This window comes from Kryptolebias marmoratus, linkage group LG3, assembly GCF_001649575.2.
Source record: "Kryptolebias marmoratus isolate JLee-2015 linkage group LG3, ASM164957v2, whole genome shotgun sequence".
NCBI lineage: Eukaryota > Metazoa > Chordata > Actinopteri > Cyprinodontiformes > Rivulidae > Kryptolebias > Kryptolebias marmoratus.
The window spans coordinates 9,703,415-9,727,494 of record NC_051432.1 but is presented as its reverse complement, the minus strand read 5'-3'; the positions used below and the strand labels follow the sequence as shown (position 1 = coordinate 9,727,494).

Genomic DNA, 24,080 nt, shown 5'->3' with positions numbered 1-24,080 from the left:
GCTGATCCACCAGAATCCCCGGGACAAACCTGACAAATGACGGCCTCCGGATTTAAATGCGCTCCAAACTTGCACCCCTGCGCTTTCTCTGAGCGGCGTCTCCTGCAGCTCCTTATCAGGTGGGGGTGGGAGTGTGTGTGTGTGTGTGTGTGTGTGTGTGTGTGGGGTGGAGCCACACAGAGTGACCCATTCCTACAGCTTGAATCACGCAGCTCTTCCATTCACATTCCTGTTGGGAGCCGCGGCGCCGCGCGCGCAGGAAAAGGAAGAGGAGAGGAGAGGAGAGGAGAGCGCACCACCTCCAAGGGTTTCTCTCTCTGTGTCGCACCTCTGACCATGGACTTACCGCCTCGCGCTTCGATCTCAGGACACCCGACTGTGTAGTTTATATTATTTTATGTCGTTTCGTTTGATTTTTTTTATTTTTTATTTTTTCCCTCCCACCCTCTGCTGTGGATTTATGATGCGGTCCTAACGGGCGGAGAGGAGCTGGCGGCGCCGGGGAGTTAAAAGTTTGGCTTTCAAGCTGCGCGCTGTCACGTCGACAAAACGAAATGATATTAACACGTAAGTCTCTTTCTTTCATTCCGTCAAAGCAGCCAGTCGTCAGTCATGAATGGCTCGACCGTGCGTCGCTTTTGTCGGTTCGGGATATTTTCTTCATGTTTCGGTCCATTTCCTGTTGATATTGGGAGTCGGAATAACAGGAATAATGACGTTTATGGTGATTAGCCGCGGCGCAGTTTCTGTTTAAATGTTTTTCTGATGTTTAAAGGTCCAAATCTTTTGTTAGACTCTTGCCCGCATCGTATAAGATTCCTTTAGGTCTTCTTCAAGGCTCAACGCTGCAGGCTGTCAGATAAGACCCCCCCTCGCCCCCTCATTCCTGCTTGGCGCATATACCTCCACGTACCCCCAGTCCTGTTTACAATTCACTGAATATCCCCGGGTTTTGTTTGACAAGATAACCTTCCCCAACTTACACACACACACACACACACACACACACACACACACACACACACCTACATGTGAGGGGATGCTTTGCCACGCCTGATAAAAATCTTTCTATGGATCCCACCACCACCATTTGTTTTTTGGGGTTTTTTTTTGTGTGTGAGTGTGTGTGTGTGTGTTTTACGCACACAGAATAGCAGCCAAAGGAAGTTTCTAGCAGATTTGACTGAATGAAACTTTTTCTGAAGAGGGAGGAGAGGGTGGGTGGGGAAAACTGATCTTGGACTTGGAATGTAAATCGTATTTAGTGTGTTTTGAGATTATCCAAGGGTATATGGGGCAGTACCAGTTGGTGACACTTCTTACATCCGTTGAACAGGCAAATCTTAGGGGTTGTGGCTGCACAGAACTCCTGTTTTCAGTTATTTTCTATTTTTCTCTGCCGGGCTTTACTCTGTCTCTCTCTTTTTTTTTTTTTTTTATTTTTTTTTTTTGGTGTTTCATTTGTCTAAGTTCTGTCTATCCCAGCGCTTAGGACTCCCTTATCGGTGACCTCAGGTCTGGGACAGATCTGAGTGCAGCGAGGTTCAGTTAGGAGCACGCTCAGAGCCACGCGTCTGCCTGTGCTGACCCAAAGCCCCTGAACGGCACCGTCTTCAGAGCCTTTCGGTTTGAGCTGTGGAAGCCGGGGCTTTCTGGGAGCTCAAGGAAACGCGCCTCATCTGCACTCTGCGAAACAGGAAGTGAGCTGCAGCCTTATCTGAGAGATTTACATCCATGTCCTGCGAGTGGATCCAAATGATGCTTTTTTTTTTTTTTTTTTTTTTTTTTTTTTTGCAGGGCTGTCTTCAGATCTGTTTTGATGGGGGGAGGGTGGTTGTGGTGGGGGTCTCTGGCAGGTAGGCTGTAATCTGGCTGCAGAAAGCTTCTCAGAGGTTTTGAATATGCCTGGTCACCTGATCCAAGGATAGGGCGCTCCGCGTGAGCATAAATCTGTCATCAGGGGGCACGGGGGGCTTTTGGGGTTAGTGAAGCGATGATCCATCTGGACCAGCTGTGTGTGTGTGTGTATGTGCCGGTGGATCTGTGCTTGCATGCCTACACCAGCTGGTGGTCGAAAAACTGGAAAGAATCGTGTTAGTAACTTTTTTTTTTCCTTTTCTTTTTCTTGTCTGTGTATCAACAGAGTGTAGCTCGAGGCTAGCCAGATGGTGATATTCCTGGCACCATATCACTTAGCTGAGAGCCAGACCGTTCTCTGTGAACGCCAACTGTCTCAGCGCCGAAATCACAAAACATGATACCCATCAAGAAAGAATAATCTGGTATCAGCAGTCTTTTCCAATTCATTACTGGTCACACTTAAAAAAAACAAGCCGTATACCCTGCTCTCACAGGTTAAGAGTCAAAGTGAGGCTCCCCATTAAATAGTTTGATTTGTGTATCAGTGAGAAAACTTCAACACATCAAGTTACCAACAAAAACTGCTCGGTTTCTGGCTCACAGCGTTAGGGTTCATTTAATTTGTACTTTGAAATCAGAATCTTAGAGCTCCAAGTTGGAAAAATGAACTGAAATCCCAACTTGGAAAGGCAGGGGTTTCCTGCCAGTCCCAAGATCCTAACAAATACGGCTGCCTCACAGGTGTTGTTTACTTCCTTCTTTCACCACTTTGTATTTTGGCGGTTTTGCTGACTTCGTACCCAGACGTCCACGGATTCAAATAAAACGTAAGAATGGATTTGATTTTTTTTATTGTTTGCCGCTTGTTCCAGAGTCGGGAAGCTTGAGCTGGGAAGCCCAGACATCTCTTTCCACAGACTCCTCTTCCAGCTCATGTGAAGTTCAAAACACACTTTACTGTTTTATTCACAGCACAACAGCATTCGTAGAGCTGCACGCTATTAACAGCTTGATCGTTTGTAGAAAAGAAAAAGAGAGAGAGCGCGATTGAGAGGAGAATTGCTTCTAAAATCAGAACCCAATTGTTAAGTTTTGTCATTAATCATCCACAAATTTAACTACCAAGAAAAAATAATAGAATGGCATTGTTAGGAACATGGGAACAAAATGGTAGGCGCATGGGTACAACAGAGAGCTATGAAGTGGCAAAAGAAACGAGTGAGCCGGAGCCTTGTCTCACACAGAGGTGTTAACTGCAGTATGATCTCAATAAAGTTTGTATAATTAAATTATGCATGCAGTGCTGTGTAACCTCTATTTGTGACCATTTGTGTAAAATGCAGATTCATGCATGATTTTTAGTTAGTTAGTTAGTTGGCCTGGTCTGAGCACAACAGTCGGCGTTTCCTTCTGATTTTCCGACTTGAAGCTGGAACAAAGTCGAGTTGTGTGTGTGTGTGACGTCTTTCCCAGATCCAAGTTCCAGCTTCTGAGCTACATAGATGCGGCATTATTCCGTGTAGGTTGCTGCTTACTCGCAGAGTCTTGTCTGGTTTATTACACTACCCGTCTAGACCCACTTTACAGCTCCACCGGGATGACCAGAAGTTGATAAGAACCTTTTTGGGTTCTTTTACAGTCGCCCCTTCAAAACCCAGCAGTGGTTGGGTAATTTCAGATAAAGCTACCTCGGTTCACGACAGCCGCTACCCAAGCAGACTTCTCAATCTGCAGCTTCAAAGAGCCGGCATCAGAGATAACCACATTCAGGCTCTTGACCTCCAGTTTGCTGTAGCGGAGCCTTTGAGGTGGGGAGCAGCATCCTTTGTTTGCCGGCCGCTGACAAAACTCCCACTGGAGCTGAGCATTCAGAGTCAGTCTAGCCAAACCCCACTGCCTCCTGCGATGGCGGGAAGCTGTGGTCGGCAATTGTGAGAATTTCCTGCCTCCGGAAGGGAGAGAAGAGAAGTGGCGAGCAGAGTCCAAATAAGCAGAGACAACACTGGAGATGAGAGTGGAGAGGAAGTCAAAAAGGAAAGCAAACACCAACTAGAATGGATCATTTTAGATGTTAAGTAGATGAAGTTTTACACCCACTGGCAGCTCTCTGCATGGCTTCTGACCAAAGTCTTGGAATAAAGCCAATCATGGTTGGAATGAAATCTCTATTAGCATTGGTTTGGCTTTCATTAGACATATTATCCGCTGATAATCACTTCCTTTCCCTCTGAGAGGCAGTGTGTCACACTGTGCTGTTTTTGCTCTTTCAAATCAGCCAGAAGTAACTTGAGGCTAACTTTACCGAGGGGATTTCCTTCTAGGCCCGTCGACAACACTGTACATTTAAGACGAGGCTCGTTACGTCGGAACGTGTGACATTTATTTAACGGGATTCTTTGAAAGGCTAGTTTTGCTGTGGCCACACATCCGCTGCCTGTCCTGCAATGACAGAGAGGCTTTGTGCTTCCTTTACCAGCAGAACCAGAGGTTTTGGTGTGGTCTGAAGCTTTTAATCTGCTCACATTGTTGTTTCTCTCTCTTGTGTTCGCAAGCTAAACAATCGGCAGACTGAAATGGAACTGGAAGAAATGTTCAAGGGTGAGGTTTTCTGTTTGGAGTCTAGAAATTGTTTGTTACTCCTCTAGTTCATAACCCTGAGCTCTGTAGGGAATAAAAGCTCATCAGCTGTAGCTTACATCCACAGAGAGGAGTGTGTTCTGCTGTCTCCTAGTAATTAGTCTGTTCTATTAACATCATTATTTTGGTCATGAACTGTTGGTCCGACCCGATCTCCCTTCACAGCCGACTTAACACAGATACTAAAATAAATGAGACTTTTTTTTTGTTGTTTCTACTTGTGGTTAAGCTCAGTAATTGACGCTTGTTGGCATCTTATTTTAAGGTTCCAAGTATAACACAGTGTGGCTTTGTATCTGTCTTTAGCCATGAGGACGTTTGCTTGGTACACACAATCACCGGAGCTCGTGTTTGTCTTGGCTGCCTCCCTGCCTATTATCTGACCAGGAACAAATGAAGGCAGGGCCTTTCCAGTCAAGTGGTCGGTTAGTGGCTCTTGGTCCTCTTCCTGCGAGGGAAGCAGAAAGAGGAAGTGAGGTAGTTCCCTGGCAAAGGTTTGGGAATTTGGGGGATTTAAAAAAAAATGGTTGGTAGCAAACCAAGTTTTGAATGATTTGCTTGGGTGTGGTAGGATAGGTAGGCTGTCTTTGTTTGCTGCTGTGGTGAAACTTTAGGTTTTGTTCCAATGCAGATACATATGCATGCATTTGTGCTGCTCTATGGTTTGGCTGTTTGTGACCAACAAATATCCTTACTTAACTCCGTGAATATCTGGTGAAACGCTGTGGCACACTGACATAATATTCACTTTGATGCATCTGTGTGGTGGATGCTCTTGTCACTGTTTCCGGGCACATTAAGTTCTTGTTATGTCTCTGCGGCGTGGATTTGACACACATTTGAGCCTAATGGGACGTGTGTTTGGATAGCTACACACTAAAGGAGCTTACTGGGTCGCAAAGTTGTTATTCTGAGCCTTTGGGGTTGGAAAGATGGGATGTTTGTCTGTCTCATTTGCATTTCAACGGCCTCCGCTGTCTTTTCAGTCATTTGTCCTTAAACATGGAGTTGTTTCTTGCAAACACAGACTAGCTTATGCGCACACACAAGTAAAACACAAGAGCCTCCAGCTCTGCGCAGCGTTTGCTTTCAAGGATGTTGGTATAATTACACCTTGGTTTCTATGTTTCTTTGGGTTTACTGCGCTCCAGAAATACAGAACTAAACACACACTCGGATACAATTTTTTTTTCCCCTTTCCTTAAGACATGCTATTTCACATTCAGTGGGGGAAAACAGTACTTCTGTTCTCAAATAGTCATGTTCGTGTTGGTTTTAATGCTAGAGGTTGCTGCAGGACCTGCATGCCCCTGGAGTGGCAAAGGAAAGACCCTGTTCTGGTCACGTCACACCTTGTTGTCTGAGAGTTTCTTTGCCACCGATGCATGTTGTTGGTATGCTTGCATATCGTGTAGACCAGACTCTTCACAGCAGTCTTTTGACATCTATGAAAAGAATATAAAACCAAATGTAATGTAGCATTAAAACAAGGTAGAGATGCAGAAGTAATTACGAATCCAAAAAAAAGAAATCATTTGCAAAGTACATCTCAGTTAACACTTTAACAGACATTCATATGATGTTTAAATACAGGAATAATAGTCTGACTTTCTTAGGTCTGCAGAGTCTCCTGCTTTAGTCCTTCAGGTTTTGTTTATGCCACCTTCATGCCACGCTTTGTACTTCCTGTTTCTGCGCGGACGTCGCAAAGTCGTCACTCGAAAGCCTTGAGACGCGTTCCTGTGTCCTCTTTGAACTGCTGTCTCCGTGGAGCTGGTGTTTTGTGGCCACTTGGCATATGTCATCTAAAAGGCTTTCACACATAATTGGGAGACATCCTCGTGGCTCCTCCGACACGCTCAGTCACAGCACTTAGCACAACAAGCCCAAATGTCACACCCTGTGTTTAAAGGGAGTTATGAAAGAGTTTGTTTGGCGGGTGCTGCGAATGTGCTCGACTGTGGGGAGGAAGGGTGCTGAGAACAACACATGTCAAATTTAAAGCATTTTTTTTCTTATATAAACTGTCAGACATTCCTGAACTTCTCCGTATTGCGCTCATAGGTCAACTTTGGCGAGTGGTCAACACAAACAAAACTGTATTTAAAGCATCCAGGCATTGGAGATTTACGCGTGAGCTATGAAAACCAGCACCTCACTTGGCTAAGGAGCTAAAAAGTGGCTCACACCTGGCATGTGAGGGTGTTGACAGACTTGTTTGGAATGATGCTTTGAGCTCCAGCTGGAGAAGGAAATAAGAGAAGGGAGACCACGTTTCAGATGGGTAATAAGGTCAGCAGATTTAAGGTCTACAGATCCAGATTTCTTTTCCACGTTGAGGTCTCAAAAAGATGAAAAATAAAGTTAAATAATGAAAATGTCATTCTCACCAAGAGGATGTTTTTGTAAATCATTGATGTGGTTCCGCCTATGTAGGTTTTCGTGAGTTTTAGGAGTCTTCCACATCCTGACATGCTCTTCTTCCTGTCCTGTCTTTATCTTTTTGTAGAGATTGAAGCCAAAGAGGCCTGTACCTGGCTCCGAGCTGCAGGGTTCCCACAGTATGCCCAGCTTTATGAAGGTAACAAACACTGAGACACTTCAAACACATTCACCACGTGCTTAACAGAAACAGGCCAAGCAATTAAGATTTGATCTTTTGAAATTTTGGTAAAAGTTTTTTTTGGGTAATAGAATGTTTTACCTGTTGTAGGTAGGTCTTTGAAAAGTCTCATTTGGTAGAGAAAGAGTTCATTTCTGACCAGACTGACGAGCTAATGGCTGGTCTGAGTGGGACCAAGACTGCAGAGGATTGTTACCGTCTTTAAATAAAACGGCTCCAGACTCAAAAATGTCACAGATGTTCATGCAAAGTCTATTTCATGAACTTTTATATAACTATAAATTGCAAAATCTTCAATTCAAACTGGATTGCTGTCAACCTAAAACACCTCCAATTTCAAAGAGTTCAGAAAAGTTCATGCAGGCCTGGTCTTCGACCTACTCAGACTAGCTGTTAGCTCATCAGTCTGCCCGACATCCACATGATGTTCCTTTACATTTGCACCACACACACACTGCGCACATTGTTCTTCTAATGTTCAAATGAAAGAAATGTCATTCGTACATGAGCACAGTCTTTACTATGTTTCAAATATTAACCAAGGTGTGACCATGATGTCGTATGTAACTGCTCGTAACAACCAAGGCTTGGCTATTGATTAAAACCATTGTTACTCAAACAATTGCAAATGGTTGACTACAGATGCTCAGCTTGACCTTTGAGCTTTACATACACATGTACCAAACTTTGCCAAGCAGTCTTAACAATCCAAGTAGCTGGTCGGAGCTTCTATAGCATTCAATTAGCATACCATTTGCCCTTTATGTAATTACAAGATGATGACAGAAGGACCAAGCTGTCACTGTCAGCAGGTCATTGCTTGTCTCCACCTCACCGTGAAGAGGTTTCCCATTTAAACTCAATGGCCATTGTGGTTTTGCACATGTGTTATATACGTAAAAGAACCTAAACAAAAGCTCAAAACACAACCAATCACTTTGACAGATTTTAAAAGAGCCACCTTGTATCTTGCTGTCATCTGCACCTTATTATCATGTTCATGCAAGACACATTTTTTCCCCTGATCTCTCCATGGGAGAATGTCTATTGACCCGCTGAAGATAAGCAGACTGATAGGCCCGCTTTAATCAGCATCCAGTAGGTGAAAATGCTTGCCTTCCATGAGTTGCGTTTTCTTATCATCGTTGCCCCTGAGGGTGTAGATGTAAGATTCCTCTTTGGGATAGGGTCAGCACATTCCACCCTCAGCATCCTCAGTGTCCATCCATCTATCTGAAGCATTCCAGCCACAGAAGAGCATCCAAAATATTTCTGCTTTAAGGCACACTAACCTTTCCCGGCGCAGTGACTTGCTGAAGAAGTGGCCCTTGTTCTGACTCGAGAGAGGAAGAAGCAGAGAAGGAAGTAGGACCTCTGAGTAGCAGAGGAGGACCTATTGTCATTCTTCAATCAGTCCCCCTGTGCTCCAGATCCCCCCTGCCTGCGTGGTTTGAAAGCTGCAGCTGTGTTTGTTTGGTCGGCTAAGACGCCGCTTCCTCTTTTTTTTTTTTTTTAAGCTTTTCATCAAGGTTGTAGTGCTGAGGGAGAAGCTAGGTGTTTGAGCAGGTGGGTGTGTTCGGGGGCTAGGGGCGGCAACTCCGCTTAATCTGAACACACAGATCTAATCGGAGAAACACCACAAAAACTAACCCAACTCTCCCCCCGTGCTTTCAGATTCCCAGTTTCCCATCGACATTTCCTCAGTCACCAGGGACCACGACTTCCTGGACCGAGACGCTATCGAGGCTCTCTGCAGGTGAGATAACAAATCGTGCCAAACCTTTCCTTTGAAGGTGTGTTCGAATACTTGTCAGCCTACACATACAAACACAAAAACATAACTTCAAAAGGAGGCTTGCTGTAGAATGCTTTAGATAAGATAAAAGATTTTTCACGATAAACGCCTTGGAAGCATAAACTGCCCCAGAGTCTTTAGCACCGTCATATCTCACGCCTGCCTTTCAGTGCAAAGCTCCTTACATCTGATATTGTTTTTATGCTGTTAGGTACATGCAAAATTTCACATCTTAAATATCTTCTATAGGAGTTTGTGTGTAGGGGAAGAGCTTTGTGTGGCAGTAAGAAACTCAAAACGAGACTGAGCTGTTTGTCTCTGTCACATTAATTAGCTTATGAGGATGGGGGTCTAATGGTTCTTTAATAGAGTCAGCCCCTTAATCCAATTCCACGTCTCCGTAATGAAACTTAGCAGGTGTCCGTGTGTGCATCTGGAAGCCATCATCTCAGAACCTCGTCTCTTGGCAGGCTTTCATCCTTTCCTCACAACCCCAACTATCCTTCAGCTCCCATCACTTCATCCCTCCATTGTTACATGATATGCTCTAAGAGCTCTCGGGAGGGAGGACCCCCACCACCACCCTTTGCTCCCCTTCTCCAGGTGGCAGGGTGGATAAGCTTTCCGTCCCCTCCCCAGCAGATTTCATCCACCTCGCGCTCTCTTTTTTTCCCCTGTCTCTTCCTCGTTCATGCAGGGGATTATCCTTCAGCGGCTCATTAACCGGCTTCCTCTTTGTCTTTCTCTTCCTCTGCTCTTTTTTTTTTTTTTTTATAATCTCGTTTCATCCTTTCTTCTTGTATACATCCTCCTTGTGGGATAGTTAGGCGAGGTCAATGAGCTGAAATGTTTAAACTCCTTTATGCTAGTCTAACAGAATTCGTGTGTTTTGCAGGAGACTGAACACTCTCAACAAGTGCGCTCTGATGAGACTGGAGATATCGCCGCAAAGAAAAAGAGTAAGTGCACACACTTACACTTTTCACATTTCAGGAAACAAAAGACGTTATATTAGCCTCTTCACACACAATTGCATCTCCTGAACCCGACCATCATTAGTTTGCCCAGTGGCCATGAGGCGACGCTATATTTTCTCTCATCTTCTTTAATGAGCAGGCACCTGTTTAGCTTACTTCTAGATCAAGCTGACTATGAGGACCCTAGGGGAAGGGAGGGTAACTTTAAGGGTTCAGATTCACTTGGACCTCCCCCTGTTAAAGCACTTTTTTTCTTTCAGATTTGTCATTGTTCTTTAGACTTATCATAAACAAAGTAATGTTATCATGGATCTCCTGGATACGTTGGTGGTTTGATGTGACAACGGTTGTTTTTTTTAAATTGAACTCTCACCTTTGCTGAACCTTAATTGTTTCTCTCAGTGAAGCCACATTCTTAGAAAAAAAAAATAAAATTCTTCTGTGATTCAAGTAAACTAGAAGGTGTTGAATGAGACACTGTCACTCTGTAGGAATAATTACCCAGTTTTATCCAAATCACCCGTAATTCCCCTACAGCCTTCAGGGCTGCATAGTAACATCCTTGTTCCACGGGTGGTGGTCTTCATTAGGATGACCCTCTGTGTGTCACCTCGGCAGACAGAGGTAGAGGAGTCAAAGAGGTTATTTGCCTCTCTGACTCCTCGACTCTTATGAGACGAGAGCCGACCACGTCACACCCCCCACCCAGACAACTCAGGAATGCATTGATCTTGTCACGTCTTCACATTCCCTTTCCCTTCAGATCCCCTCCCTGTCTCCTGTTCTTTGTGCTCTGTTCCCTCTGTCCGATTTATTGGCAAAAATAAATAATCTTTATTCTGCGGTCTCCTTCACGTGACCTTCCGAGTAGCCGCTGTTCTTTGAGGACGCTTCGGTTGGTTCGAGGATATGATACGTGCAGGATGTTGACAAACGGCTCCAGCTCTACTGGCCAGTCGGTGCTTTTTTGTGCACAACAAATTAAATTACCGCTGCCGTCTCGTATTCCACCAACATAACTGGGGGAATGAGCAACAGTGCTACACAATCGTTGCGTTTGTCTCCAGGTCAAGGAACTGGTTCTCAAACATTTTACCTGGTAAAAATCAAATAAAATTAAAAGTTTTTAGGTTTTGTTAAAGTGGGATTATATACAACGAGGCTCCTTAAAGGTGAATGAAAATGCAGCTTTGCTTCTGCAAAGTGATCGGAATCGAGTCGGCATCTGTTAGGAAAAAAAAACAACAAAAAAACATGACAGTAGCAGTGCATAAGTCTCGTTTCTTCTCTTCTATCTGAAGAGGGGGTGGTGACCCCAGTCTGGCTGGCTGCATTGTGAGCTATGGGGGTCATTTTGGAATTTCCTGAACTCCCTTCAGGGTCTGCGATAGATTAACCAAACTGGGGGAGGCATGTGTTCTGTTGAAACGCCTGTATATTAATTGCAACTCTGTTTTTAGGCCTCTGCGCTGATCGTTTAACGTAGGTGTTTGTCAAGTAGTCTTGAGGTGAGACTGACATGTTGAGTGATAAATCATAAAATTTCTTCAGTTCTTCATGTCGTGACCTCAGATTGAGCTAATCTTATCCAAAGTTGTTGCCCTTTCATGTCACTGGAATGTGATCTATCTTCTCACAGCATTCCCTCTGACCTTTTCTGAGTGATCTTGTGTTAGGAAGGAATTTGACAGCTATTGTATATAATTATATTTTATGTAGTTTAAAATAGAGCAATTCTGGGGGGGAAAAAAATCATAACTCCAGATAGCTTCCTGTATTGCAGTAAGGAATGCTGTAAAAGATGTGGAAAAATGTAGCCATGCATAATGTCCACTAACTGTTCCTCTCCCTCCCGCTCTTTCCCCCCTGGTTCCTCCCTCCCTTGTCCCCTCCTTCGCACCCTAATTCAGAGCGAGGACTCGGACGAGGATGAGCCTTGTGCCATCAGTGGCCGCTGGACCTTCCAGAGAGACAGCAAGCGCTGGTCCCGCATGGAGGAGCTGGAGGTTTTCTCCGCGTTTCCAGCAGATGCTGCTCAGCCCATGTTCGCCAAGGACCAGGTGTCCCAGAAAGGCAAGGCCACCCTGCGTGAGGGCAACAGCTCTGAGAGCGTGCTGACTGACCTCAGCGAGCAGCCGGAGGTGGGCTCCATCCATAGCAGCGGGAGCGGAGGAAGAGGGGAGGAGAAGAGTCACGCTGCTGCTTCCGCAAACGAAGCTCTACCTGTCGGTGCTACACGGGCCAGCTCGGTAGCCAGCATGTGCTCGTCCTCGGGCACGGGAGGGTCTGGAGGCCCCAACGAGGACTCTCTGTCCGACGGGTTGCCCCCATCACCCCTGGAGACGCTCAGGCACTTCACCTTCGATGTCAAAACGGGAATGGTGGGAGGAAGTCTGGACCGAGGGGGAGGCAGTGGCAAGAGTACACGCTCGAGAGCTAAAAGCTTCCTGAAGAGGATGGAGAGCCTACGGCTTCGCAGCAGCGTCTCGTCCAAGAGGAAGAAGAAGGGGAGTACCAGTGGGGGGAGACCAGAAATCAGTGGACCTGTTGCCAAACAGGGTCTGGATGAAGACAAACTGAGGAGGCTTAACTGTGTGGACATCTCAAGCATCAACCTCAATCACCACCGCAACCCCACTCAGACCATGACCCTGAACCGGAACCGCTCGGTGTCCTACTCCACGCAGACCAGCAACGGCAGCACTGGGAGCACCGGCAGCAGCCAGTCTGAGGCTAGCAGCGGAAGTGCGGTGAGCACGCCGAGTCCAGTGACCCGTGCTCGCAGCCACAGCACGGCAGCCGGTTCCAGTAAGAGGGGAGGAATGTATCTGGAGGGGTTTGACCCTTTCAGCATTCTCCAGCAAGCGTCGGCTCAGCAGCCTCCCCCACCCAAATCTGCCCCACCCATCCCCTGCCAGGCGACTAAGGGGATGTCTGTTGATGAGCAGAACAGCAGGAACAACTGCGGCGTTCAAGGCAAGAGCAGACAAGAAGAAGAAGAGGAGGAGGAGGGGGGCATGATCTTCTTCTATTTACCCGAAGGCCACAAGCCTGGAACGTTCCCCAAAGCCTTGCAGGATGGGAGTTCCCGCCATCACAACGGGAACGACAATGGGAACTCGGTGATCCTCAGGGGGCGGCAAAGTAAGCGCCAGCGCCAGGCCTCTTTGGGCTCCGTGGACAGCCGGCTCAGTTTTTATGACAACGTCCCTTTCACTGAGAGAGAGGAGGCAGAGGAGGAGGAGGGGGACGAGCACAAACTGGAGGAAGTGCTGCAGCACGTCAGTGGCTTCGTCAACGCCTGGTCGGAGGCCGTGGCCGGGGAGGAGGAGGAGGACGACGACGACGAAGAGGAAGAAGGCGACTCCGACTCGGCCCTGGACTCGGCGTCCCCCTGCCCGTCCTCTCCCCTGCAAAACCGGCTGGAGGAGACGGAGAATGGAAGTGACCAGGACAGCACAGGAAACCCGCTGGGCGAGGCGGAGGACGGGATGAGGGAGAGGAGGGACTCAGGCGTGGGAGCGTCACTGACTCGAACCAGCAGGTCAGCAGAAACAAAAGAATCCAAAACATCCTCTTTCTTATGCATAACAGCGGAATAGGTTTTTTACCGTTTCCACAAATCATTTCTCCAGCAACATTTACTCAAATTGATCCACAATCCAAGCTGTTCCCAAATAAAAGTACTTGTTTTTGATTTAACCTTTTTCATACTTGGATAAACTTATTGTTTAAGACACATAAAACCAACAGAAGAAGACAAATGCTAAGTCTCCAGACAAAAATGAGAATTCAATAAAAGGTGACGGTTAAAGATAAACACAGAAGGACAAGCCGAGGCTTCTCTTCTTACATAATGGTGCTGAGTACTTAGGAATTCTGCTCCGTCTCCATGGGGACTGTTTCTATACTCTCAGGAATTTACCGGCAGAATTACCTTTAAAGATAATCTCTTGATTGATGTATGCATATGTCCCTGTAATCCCGGCGCAGATCACACGGCCACACAGCATTTGTTCTGCGCCGTGTGCCGTTTCCATTGTTTGTGTGCACACAAAGCAGGAGCAGAACACAGATCCCAGAGGAGTTTAATGATCGTTCCCCTTCTGATGTCTCAATCTGGCCTTTCCTCTTCTTCTCCTCCGATGTGTTTCAGGCCGCAGAAGCTCCGCTGGCCGAGCTTCCAGAACTCCCATCGGCCCAGCTTGGCCTCGGCTCAGCTCCAGATCAGCTGCCAGTCTGTGCTGCAGATGAACCTGCTGCAGAAGCTCTCCCTTCTGCAGCTCACCGCTCTGCTGGAGAAACACACCCCGACGAACAAACACGGCTTCAGCTGGTGAGTGGATTGGAGGGAAATGGAAGACTCGCATGAAGTGTGAAGTGTGTATTCACCGAGAGGGAGGCCCATTTCTCCTGACTAACATACAGATTTCTAGGGGTTTTTTTGTGAACCAGCCTCTGCATCTGTCACATTATTGTTTCTCTAGGTTATGCCCCCCCCCCCCTAAAATATCTCCATTCAGCCAGCCGCCACCCCTCCGTCCAACCCGTCTCTCAATCCACTCCATCTGCAAATTGTTGTGTCGAGCTGTGACGGCTGTCCACAGAGGTTGGGTTTCACATTCTTTTCCCAGGCTCATAATTGCTGGGAAGGGGTGCACATTGTCTTCTTCTGAACGGTGCAATTATGGCAGTTCACACGCAAGGTGCTGCGCTGCAGGCTGGAAAGAGTTGCCCTTCTGCTCATACCGTCTTTTCCAAAGTGTCATTTTAGGTACTTTATACGCTGCTCTCAATTATCCAGGAAAACCCGACATCTGGCTTGTTCCTGTTCTTCCTTAACACATAGGCCTGCATCAACAGTGTATCTATTGTTCTGGTCCTTTAAAAAAAAAAGCACTATCTATAGCAAAGGTAAAAGCATTAGGACATAAAAAGTTGTTTTTTTTGTCTGCTTCTGTGTTCTGTGGTCATATATTAGTGCATTGTTTTCAGAGAGTTTATGCAAAACATAACTGGGTACGGTCTGTTTTTGAGAAATTGAAAGTGAAAAAAACTTGTGTTTTCTCCTCCTTTTGCTGGAGGCCTTCCCTGTGCTGAAACAGAAGGCGTCGCGGCGGTCTTATGACAGGCTCGCCGAAAGACAGGGTCCGATTGTTGGCCGCTCGGGGCTCGTACATATTCAGAATTCCCTTGGCGATCATAAAAAAAGTGCCCTTCTTTTCTGTGTTTCTGTGTCTCCTCGAACCGTGGTTCCGAGAAGCGCTCCCGAGTCTTGTGAGCGGCGGCGGCGGCGGCCCGCACAAAGACACACTTGTCCCGAGTCACGCACAGAGGCCTTCAGCTAAACACACTCACACCCCTGCAGATAGAAACACATCCATAAATCTGTGGGCTCCTTCTTGTGAAACCAGCGGCGGTGTTGTTGTGTTTTCGACTTTGGAGGGGGTTTTGTTTTTCAGTTACAGACTCACTGAACACCAGCTCTGATGTGCACGGATGCTCTCAGAGAGAAACAAACAGGAAAAACAGCCACAGATGTGTAAAGAAGTGTGGGTTTTATCACAGTGGCTGACATCCCTCTGGTCTCCTCTCACCTTGTACCCCCCACCACCACCCACTCCCCCCGTCCCATAAAATCTGCAGACAGATTAAAAGTCACATAAAACACTCTCGTCTTGGGGTTTGGTTTGTCTTGAGTTTGAACCCATTCACATCGGAGACAGGGATCATTTTTACCGATCCCATCTTATTTGTAGTCATGAGGAGAACGCAGGTCCCACGCGTTTGTTAAGCTGGAGACTTTCGACTTGTGTGAGAGCTGCAGGTAGATTTTTACTTTCCCGTGTGCATGCTGCAGGGCGGTGCCGAAGTTCATGAAGCGGATCAAAGTGCGCGACTACAAAGACAGGAACGTGTTCGGTGTGCCGCTGCAAGTCATCGTCCAGCGGACGGGCCAGCCCCTCCCTCAGGGAATTCAGCAAGCCATGCGCTACTTACGCAATCACTGTCTCGACCAGGTAAGGTCGCAAATTTAACTTGCGTGTCAAAGTATTAAACAAATATCTTATGCAATTTTATCAGTGTTCATGGTAGTGTTCTCGGCTACTACCAATCCAAATTTTAGCTCAATATTTGCTAAATTGACTGAGTTACGGCCATTTTTTTTTTTGGCAAAGGTCGGTTTGCTGTGGCAGCCATCTTAAATTGGGTTGACTGTAAAAGTAATAAGTTGTAGATGTACATCCAGTGATTACTTTTTTAGAGTTTCATCAAAATCCTTTGTCTGGTTCAAGAGATATTTTGCTAACCGACATACAAATATGTAAACAAACACACACAAGCCATAACATGATCATTCACTTTTCAGCAGAAATAATTCAACCTGGTGAGTGCAGAAAATATACAATATATTTAATTTCATGCTTGTTTGTAAGCATTATTTATGTTTCGTCTTGAATAAAAAAGAAAGATTTGCAGCATTTTATGTAATTTGAGACGTTTGGATGCGTGTTGGTCAGACAATCGGGTCCAACCCCTATTTAGGATTGAATGTAATTATTAGAAATTGGTAAAGTTTTAGTTATAAAAACATTGCAAATAAATTTCTATTCAGGAGTTTATCAATTTTGCTTCAATTTTCAGCTAAAATGCAAACTTATGGATTTTTACTGAGTCAAATTTCCAGTCAAGTTCTTTTTTTTTAAACGAATGTTACATAAGATGGTTGATTGTACTCGTAAAAAAAAAACAACACTTGATTAGTGCAGGCATACAGTTCCCCTTCTCTCCTGTTTCCTGTCATACTCTCTGGAAGCAGCGGGCTGAGTGCTTGTGGAGAATCCAAAATGTTCGTCCGTTATGTCACATTTGTCTCTCTGTTTTAGCTAACGGGTCCACAGAGCGCACCCGCATCCTTGAGGGAAAGAACTGAAAAAAGTAAAAAAAAAAAATAGCTGTTAAAGGAATGCAAAATTGAAAAGAGAATGATGGCTTTCTTCTCAAAGCAGGACAAGGCTCCTCTGTTTCTGAGGTGGTGAAAGCTCTTGGAAAATATTCCAACTGGACATTTAGTCCCGTTTTTTTTTTTTTTTTTTCCCAAGTGTTTGCCATTTCAGACGGCCTTAAAAGGCCACCGATGAGTTCCTATGAAGGGTTTTATACAAGAATGCACACTGGATGTCATGTGAGCTCCTTGCAAATCCAGTCAACAGTCTGTTTATGTGATATAATCAAATTAGCTGCAACCCCTCAATTTATGGGTGTTAGCTTTTAGACTTAAGAGCCTCTTGCTGGAAAATATGTCTCACTGCGTGATTTGGACTCGTGAATCGTTTCAGTTTATTAATAAGATCAAACACTGCACTCATGCTAAAACTGACTCCAATAGGTAATTTTGAGTTCATCGAGGTCTTGTGTATGATATAACTCTTTTTCTTTTTTTTTCTCTGCTCCTCCTCCTACCAGGTGGGTCTGTTCAGGAAGTCCGGAGTCAAATCTCGCATCCAAGCCCTCCGGCAGATGAACGAGGCGAGCGGCGCGGACGGGGGCGGAGTCAACTACGAGGGCCAGTCAGCTTACGACGTCGCCGACATGCTGAAGCAGTATTTCCGAGATTTACCAGAACCTCTGCTCACAAGCAAGCTGTCTGAGACCTTCCTGCAGATCTATCAGTGTAAGAATATGTCAAAGAAATGGGAGCTCTCTGTTTAATGCCCCTTTTTTTTTTTTTTCCATGAGGCAAATAATGTGCGCATGTTATCTTATGTAACACACCAAGTTCAGCACAGATGCCATCATAGCTCATTCTTGGCAGCCTTACACAACTTCCTCATTGAACGAACCTGTTCGTGCGTAAAAGTCTGACGTGATTCAGCGTGACGTGGTTAATTGCATTAACACGGAGCCGTCTCCTCCGGCAGACATGCCCAAAGAGCTGCGTCTCCAGGCGGCCCGCGCCGCCGTGCTGCTGCTGCCGGACGAGAACCGGGAGGCGCTGCGCACGCTGCTGTGCCTGCTGAGCGACGTGACGGCGAGCGTGGCCGAGAACCAGATGACTCCCACCAACCTGGCCGTGTGCCTGGCGCCGTCACTCTTCCACCTCAACACCCTGCGCCGCAAGGAGAGCTCCTCCCAAAGGTGCGTCGCTGAGTCCAGCGAGTAATGGTGGCGTTTTAACGAACGCGGGTACCATGGGCTCAGATTGCATAACGCTCGGAACGCTGTGCGTTTTGGAAAACAGGAAGGGCTCACACCCAACTAAACAAAAGAGTAGGTTGCTAAAGATGGAGAGCAGAGATGAGAAAGGAAGAGAGGGAGGAAACAGAGAGGTTACGTAAACAATAAGGCAGATATTGTTTCAACAAATGGCAGTTCTATACGGAGGCTCGCTTCTGTTTACATGCCCTCTGCTCTGCACACCATCCGCATGAGGGATGTCATTAACCTCGCATTTGTTTATTTCTCTCCATCTTTGCGACAGGGTGATGAACCGGAAGCAGATGCTGGGAAAGCCTGACCAGAGGGACCTGAACGAGAACCTGGCTGCCACTCATGGGCTGGCACACATGATCCAGGAGTGCAGGAAGCTCTTCCGGGTCAGTGTTTGAAAAGCGCTGGACACCGGCTCGCTTTCGGTGGCGACACACGTGATTTACCTGCTGACCTACTCGTGGAAAAAACGTGTTTGAAAACGACAACAACAAAAAAAAAAGCTGTTTTCATGTCACCTCGGGCTCAGTCACGCACCTCGCGTCCCTGCGTTTGTCGTGTAAACAGCAACCCATCGAGCCGATTCATGCTGACGTTTGTTCACGCAGTAACACGATGTTGTGACCGACCTCCTGCTTAGGCTCATTTGTGTTCGTTTAGACGCTAAACAGTTATTTGTGTTAAAAAAAAAAACAAAACTTTACAATAATCCATGAATCCTGAACAGTGAGTCAGGTTTGGTTAGCAGGAAATAACCAGCATTACAAATCCACATAACGTGCTACAGTAAAAGCTAAAAACCCCACGCACTGTGGGTCATTACCACCGCTCAAACTTAATTTAGATTGTGGAAGAGCTTCCTGGTTTCCTGTGCTCATCATCGTAGCATACGAACAAACTCAATCATGTCCAAAATGATCGTCTTACGATTAGATTTGAATTTGCTCCTGGGGGCTTTCGTAAAAGGAAAACATCCTATGAAACAACTAGTTGTATTTAACTTGATTTGTTCTGGTCTTTTTATATCTAATGAGAGTCTTAGATCATCATGCCGTCTGGATTTAATTTAAAGATGACAGATATGAATGAACGAGCCACAGATAGCTGGAGGATGAGGTCAGGATTTTGACCCCGTTTTACATGTGGCGCATTCCCATCCGGGAAGCACTTAATACAGTTTCCCACAAAGTAGAGAAAGTAATATTGTAAAGATGCAAATCAAACCCTTTTGGACATCATATGGTCATGGGGTGGGGGGTGGAGGGGGTATATCCTCTTTCAAATTTAGTGTTTCGGTATTAGGACATAATATGTTGATCTTGTAACTAACAAATCTATTCTAAATCCATCTGTCAACGCGGCGATGGACGGGCGATGATGTTGACTTTTTGTGCTGCCACAAGACCTGGGCGCGTCATCGAGTCGAACCCGAGCTCCTCTGTAGACCAAAGGATTTAGAGTAAATGTGAGGCCATCTGTCCGACAACTGAAGCTCGACCAAAATAGGGTTACGGTGCAGCAGAAACTCAGCAGCTGATCTGCAACAGAACGGCCAAAAAAAAAAGAAAATAGTCAAGCTGTTGCAATGATCCAGTCAGAGTCCAAACCTCAACCTGATTGAAAGGCTGTGGTGGGACCTTAAGAGAGCCGAGCAGGAACCAATATCTGCAAACCTCAATGAGGTGAAGCAACGTTGTAAAAAAAAAAGTGGGCCAAAATTCCTCCGCAACCACGTGAGAGATTGAAAGCTGTTGCTGCTAAAGATGCTTCTACTACTGTATGTGTAGCTGATGTGGCAGATGTAGTTTAGTTTTTGTTTATTGGATGATAACATGGTGGAATCTGTTGTGTGTTTTTGTACACAAGAGGTCAGATTTGAATAATTGCAGATCCTGATAAAAGACCAGATCTTTTTTAGTTATGTCGTGATACCTGAAAGCCTAAAACTGAAAGAAGGTGGACTTTCTTTTTCCCATTTCTGATCGTTCTCGCAGCTAAACACGTGGTTTTTTTTGTGTGTGTATGTGTGTGTTCTGACCCTCCGTCTCCTCCTTTTCTCGTAGATTCCCGAGGAGATGAATCGCTGCAGGAACTCGTACGTGGAGCAGGCTCTGCTGCCCCAACGCCTAGAGGAGCTCGAAGGGGAAGAGGCGGGCCGGGGGGGCTACAGGGCCTACCTGCAGGACAGCTTGGACACTCTCCTCAAGGAGGCCAAAGACAAGTTCAAAGGTTTTGACAGCTGCTCCACGCCCGAGCACGCCGAGCTGGCCTACAGGAAGGTGAGTGGTCGGGTTTCAGCACGCAGAAGTGACCGGTTTTAGGACGGGTTCCTCCAAAAAGCTCACGGGTTATTCTGTCTTTAGCACGTAAACAAGCCGTCCCTTTTGTTTCCTGTCGTCTTGATGCTCGCCTCCGGCTTCTGTGAATGGTTAGTGGAAAAGCAGCAGTTAGGGTTTCCTGTGCAGAAACTCGTCCGTGTGAAAAATGGCCAGGCTCTTGGCTCCGTCCTCCCATCCCCTCTGTCTGGACTCTGTCCCAGAATGACATCAGCTCGATATTGCGACACACACACACACACACACACAAACAAACAGAACTTCGCCATTATCCCAGGCCTACATTTCCTGTGTCTAATGTGCAGAAGAGCATAAATAGAGTTATCTTTTCTCCTGTTTGAAAGTCACAAGACAGACTGTGTTTGTGTGTGTTGTTCTTTATCATTAGAGGGCAGAATGAAGCAGCTGACTTGGTTAAAGGGCAGATGGAGGTTTCCAAACACACCCGGACTGTTCATAGAATGATGGCTTTGCATATTTGAATTAGAAATGATAATTAGATGTTCCAGATACAATTACCCACTACTTGACGTTTATCTAAAATATCATGTTTCTGCCAGAGTACATAAAAGTTTTAGTAAATCAGAAGAATTGGTGTGAGAAGTAACAGCGCCTTTACATCTGTTCCTCCAGGTGCACGATGGGTTTCCAATGCGCCTCTGGAAAGTGACCGTGGAAGTTCCCGCGAGTCCCGAGGAGGTTCTGACCCGAGTGCTGCGAGAGCAGGGCCAGTGGGACGAGGACCTGCTGGAAAGCCGAGTGGTGGAGACCCTGGACGAGCGGACAGAGATCTACCAGTACGTCCGGAACACCATGGCTCCCCATCCCACCAGAGACCACCTGCTGCTCAGGTAGGCCTCCTTCCTTTTCTCCGCCTCACACGTTTCCTGTCTTACCCGTTCACCGTGAGCCAAACCGTCTCGATGATTTCCACCAGAACGTGGGTAACGGACCTGCCGAAGGGTGCGTGCGCGCTCGTGTGCACGTCCGTGGAGCACGAAGGCGTGCCGGCGGTGGGTGTCCGCACCAACGTCCTCACCTCGCGCTACTTCATCGAGCCGTGTGGAGCCAGCAAGTCCAGACTCACGCACATTTCCAGAATCGACCTCAGGTGGGTGGATCACACAGGACCAAAGGCCAAATCAAATGTATACCATTTAAAAAAACAAAAAAAACAATGATCAATAAACAGAGAGCAGACCAGTGAGCTAACTCTACATCTGCGTCTTCTCTTCCAGGGGTCGATTCCCAGAGTGGTACAACAAACTGTACGGACACTCGTGCGCCGCTGAGGTGGCGCGGATACGGGACTCGTTCACTGTTCCCCTGGACAAATAATAAAGCAGCGTGCAATTTGGACCAACAACAGTCTCTTGGATTGTAACGTCTCTTTCCGGCAGACTATATTTGGAGTCAAAGCTTTTAATTTTTTTTTTTTTTCTTGTATTTCTTTTAAGACAAAGCCTGGAGGCTGGATTGAAGGATGAGTTTGCCCCGGGTCAAAACAGACTGACGTTTAGAACTGTCACAGTGGGACTCCTGTGAGATTTATCTTGACCTGGGGGACATTATGTTGCTGACACAGGATGTATGGTTCAGACTTTATCTAAAGGGATGATACTGCTTCTGAGAAGCGAGGGAGAATCAAGGTATGTGTGCGTGTGTGTGTGTGTGTGTGTGTGTATGTGTGTGTGAAGAGCAGCAAATGGTTAATGTATATTTGCCACGTGGGTTTACCGGGCAGAGAAAAGTGTGTACATAAAGTATTCTGGTCACACGGTGTTTGTCGACGTCTGCCTTTTGTTACCTCTGTCCCCTTTTCTGTTGCAGAGGAGCACGGGAGGAGCCGTAGACGTTATTATAGCGAGCTGATTGATGAATGTATGGCTGAGGAAAGACGCAGATGCGCTGCTAATATGCAGACTGAGTGGAGACAATAGACAGGATGTGGCGAGTTGACAGGTGGGCCGACAGCACACAGGGTTTTCAGTGTTTCCAGGTAGAGAAAGAAGATGAGTGCTGGTGGCTGGCTCACCAAAAAAAGAAAGGACAGAGCCTCATTTACTGACAGACAAAAGTCACTTTGGTCCCTCGAGAAGAATTTAGTTCAGCCATCCTTGGTGAGCTTTAGATGGAAGTTGTTTTTGTTTCTAAAGTTAGGAAAAATAGGGCGAATTTTCAGATAGTGACGCAGTGCCAAAATCCGTCAAAGAAATCCGAAAGGAAAGCTAATTTAATGGACCAAATAAAGAAAAAAAAAGAGCTTTCCAGTGTTATTCAAAGCACCAGTAGTTTGTTTAGTTGGAAGCACAGCACCGTTCACTCAGTTCACGTTTTTGAAATTGTCTTTGGCTGCAAAATCACTTGTGTACTTTAAAAATAAAAGAAAACCATTGTCACAGACACGTGAACAGAAGACACAATGCACTGGTCAAAAAACGCGCAACAGAAACCTCAAACTATAAGAAAAGATGAGTTGAAAACAGACAACACCGACAGTCCTTTTATAAAGGGGCAGATTTTACAGGTTTTACTGTAAAGAAGAGGGTAGATTGGATGTTTGTTTCACAGGAAGGGTAAATACTTCACGTAAGCTTCTTTCTCTGCAGTGTTTTTTTTTTTTAAAGTGAAATTTGGGCCTTTGTAACCTTTGTTCGTAACAATCTTCAACACGCTGTGCATTGTTCCAGTTGAGTGTATAATTATTCACTAAGCCATTTGTTCATATCAGAAACGTTTGTCTCTGCCAAATAATAACGCATGAACGTAACAGTTAATTTAAAGCAAATATATTTATACCTCAAGTATGTGTTTGTTTCGTATCATTTATTTTTATTTTATTGTACATGTTAAGCTTTGTGTTACAGAAATGAAAACATGTTTTATCTTTTTTATTAATATTATTTCTGTACAGGTTAATCAAAGTGCACTATTAAATGGAATTAAAGTAACTGGCATGTGGGCTCTCTGTTTTGTGCAACAACAACGACAGTTTCGCACCTTGAAGTTCTTCCAGTTCGCCCTTTAAATCGGCTCTAATCTCTGCAGTCACTTGTTTACTCTACACTTTGTTCCAGCAGCAGATTTCCCTCCCGACTGACCCTTATCACCATATTTCTCTGTGACGCGACTCCATTCCACACCAGCAAATCTACGATTGGACCACGGAAAGGCCAGGAAGAGGGTGACCTCACTCTTTGTGGTGTTTCTTACATAAGTTTCAAGTAGCAGAGGAAGTGTGGTACCTCGTGGCAAAAGTGGGCTGATCTCAGCAAATCAGAATCAACAGGGGACAAGGGGGTCATGTGGCAGAGAACGAGGGCTTCTAGTCTAGTGAAGAGCTCAGAGAGAGCAGTGGAAATGAAATGAAATAAAACTGAATGTAATGAAAGGTCATGTGACTGTGTAACAATAATAACAATATGAGACCGAACAGATAACAGAGCTGGCAGTACGGAGCAAATTGCTGGTCCCGTGTCAGTAGGGTGTGGCGCCTCCTCGGGCCTGGACACAAGCTGTGATTTGGTGCAGAACGGAGTCGCGCAGCTGTTGTGTATCCTGTCCTGCAGGCAAGTCGGCCCCACGGACCTCGACATCCGGCAGATTGGCTCCGGATTGAAGCTGATGTCCAAGCCCGATCC

General features: G+C 46.0%; 1 protein-coding gene across 2 annotated transcripts in view; it reads left to right on the top strand.

The window, feature by feature from the left end:
• dlc1 (DLC1 Rho GTPase activating protein) overlaps positions 1-23,390 on the top strand; it is an 86,046-nt gene extending 62,656 nt beyond the window's left edge. Inside the window, exons 1-14 of one of the 2 annotated variants that reach the window (XM_017406818.3) lie at positions 158-567; positions 7,007-7,078; positions 8,795-8,876; positions 9,811-9,874; positions 11,803-13,436; positions 14,049-14,228; positions 15,753-15,912; positions 17,360-17,567; positions 17,815-18,031; positions 18,375-18,489; positions 20,167-20,382; positions 21,073-21,290; positions 21,377-21,550; positions 21,678-23,390. In XM_017406818.3, the coding sequence (XP_017262307.1) occupies positions 555-567; positions 7,007-7,078; positions 8,795-8,876; positions 9,811-9,874; positions 11,803-13,436; positions 14,049-14,228; positions 15,753-15,912; positions 17,360-17,567; positions 17,815-18,031; positions 18,375-18,489; positions 20,167-20,382; positions 21,073-21,290; positions 21,377-21,550; positions 21,678-21,777 (3,453 nt within the window). In that variant the 5' untranslated portion in view covers positions 158-554 and the 3' untranslated portion in view covers positions 21,778-23,390. Of the gene's footprint in view, positions 1-157; positions 568-7,006; positions 7,079-8,794; positions 8,877-9,810; positions 9,875-11,802; positions 13,437-14,048; positions 14,229-15,752; positions 15,913-17,359; positions 17,568-17,814; positions 18,032-18,374; positions 18,490-20,166; positions 20,383-21,072; positions 21,291-21,376; positions 21,551-21,677 lie in introns of those variants that run through there. The other variant, XM_017406785.3, reaches the window with a different exon arrangement.
• The last annotated feature ends 690 nt before the right edge of the window (positions 23,391-24,080 follow it).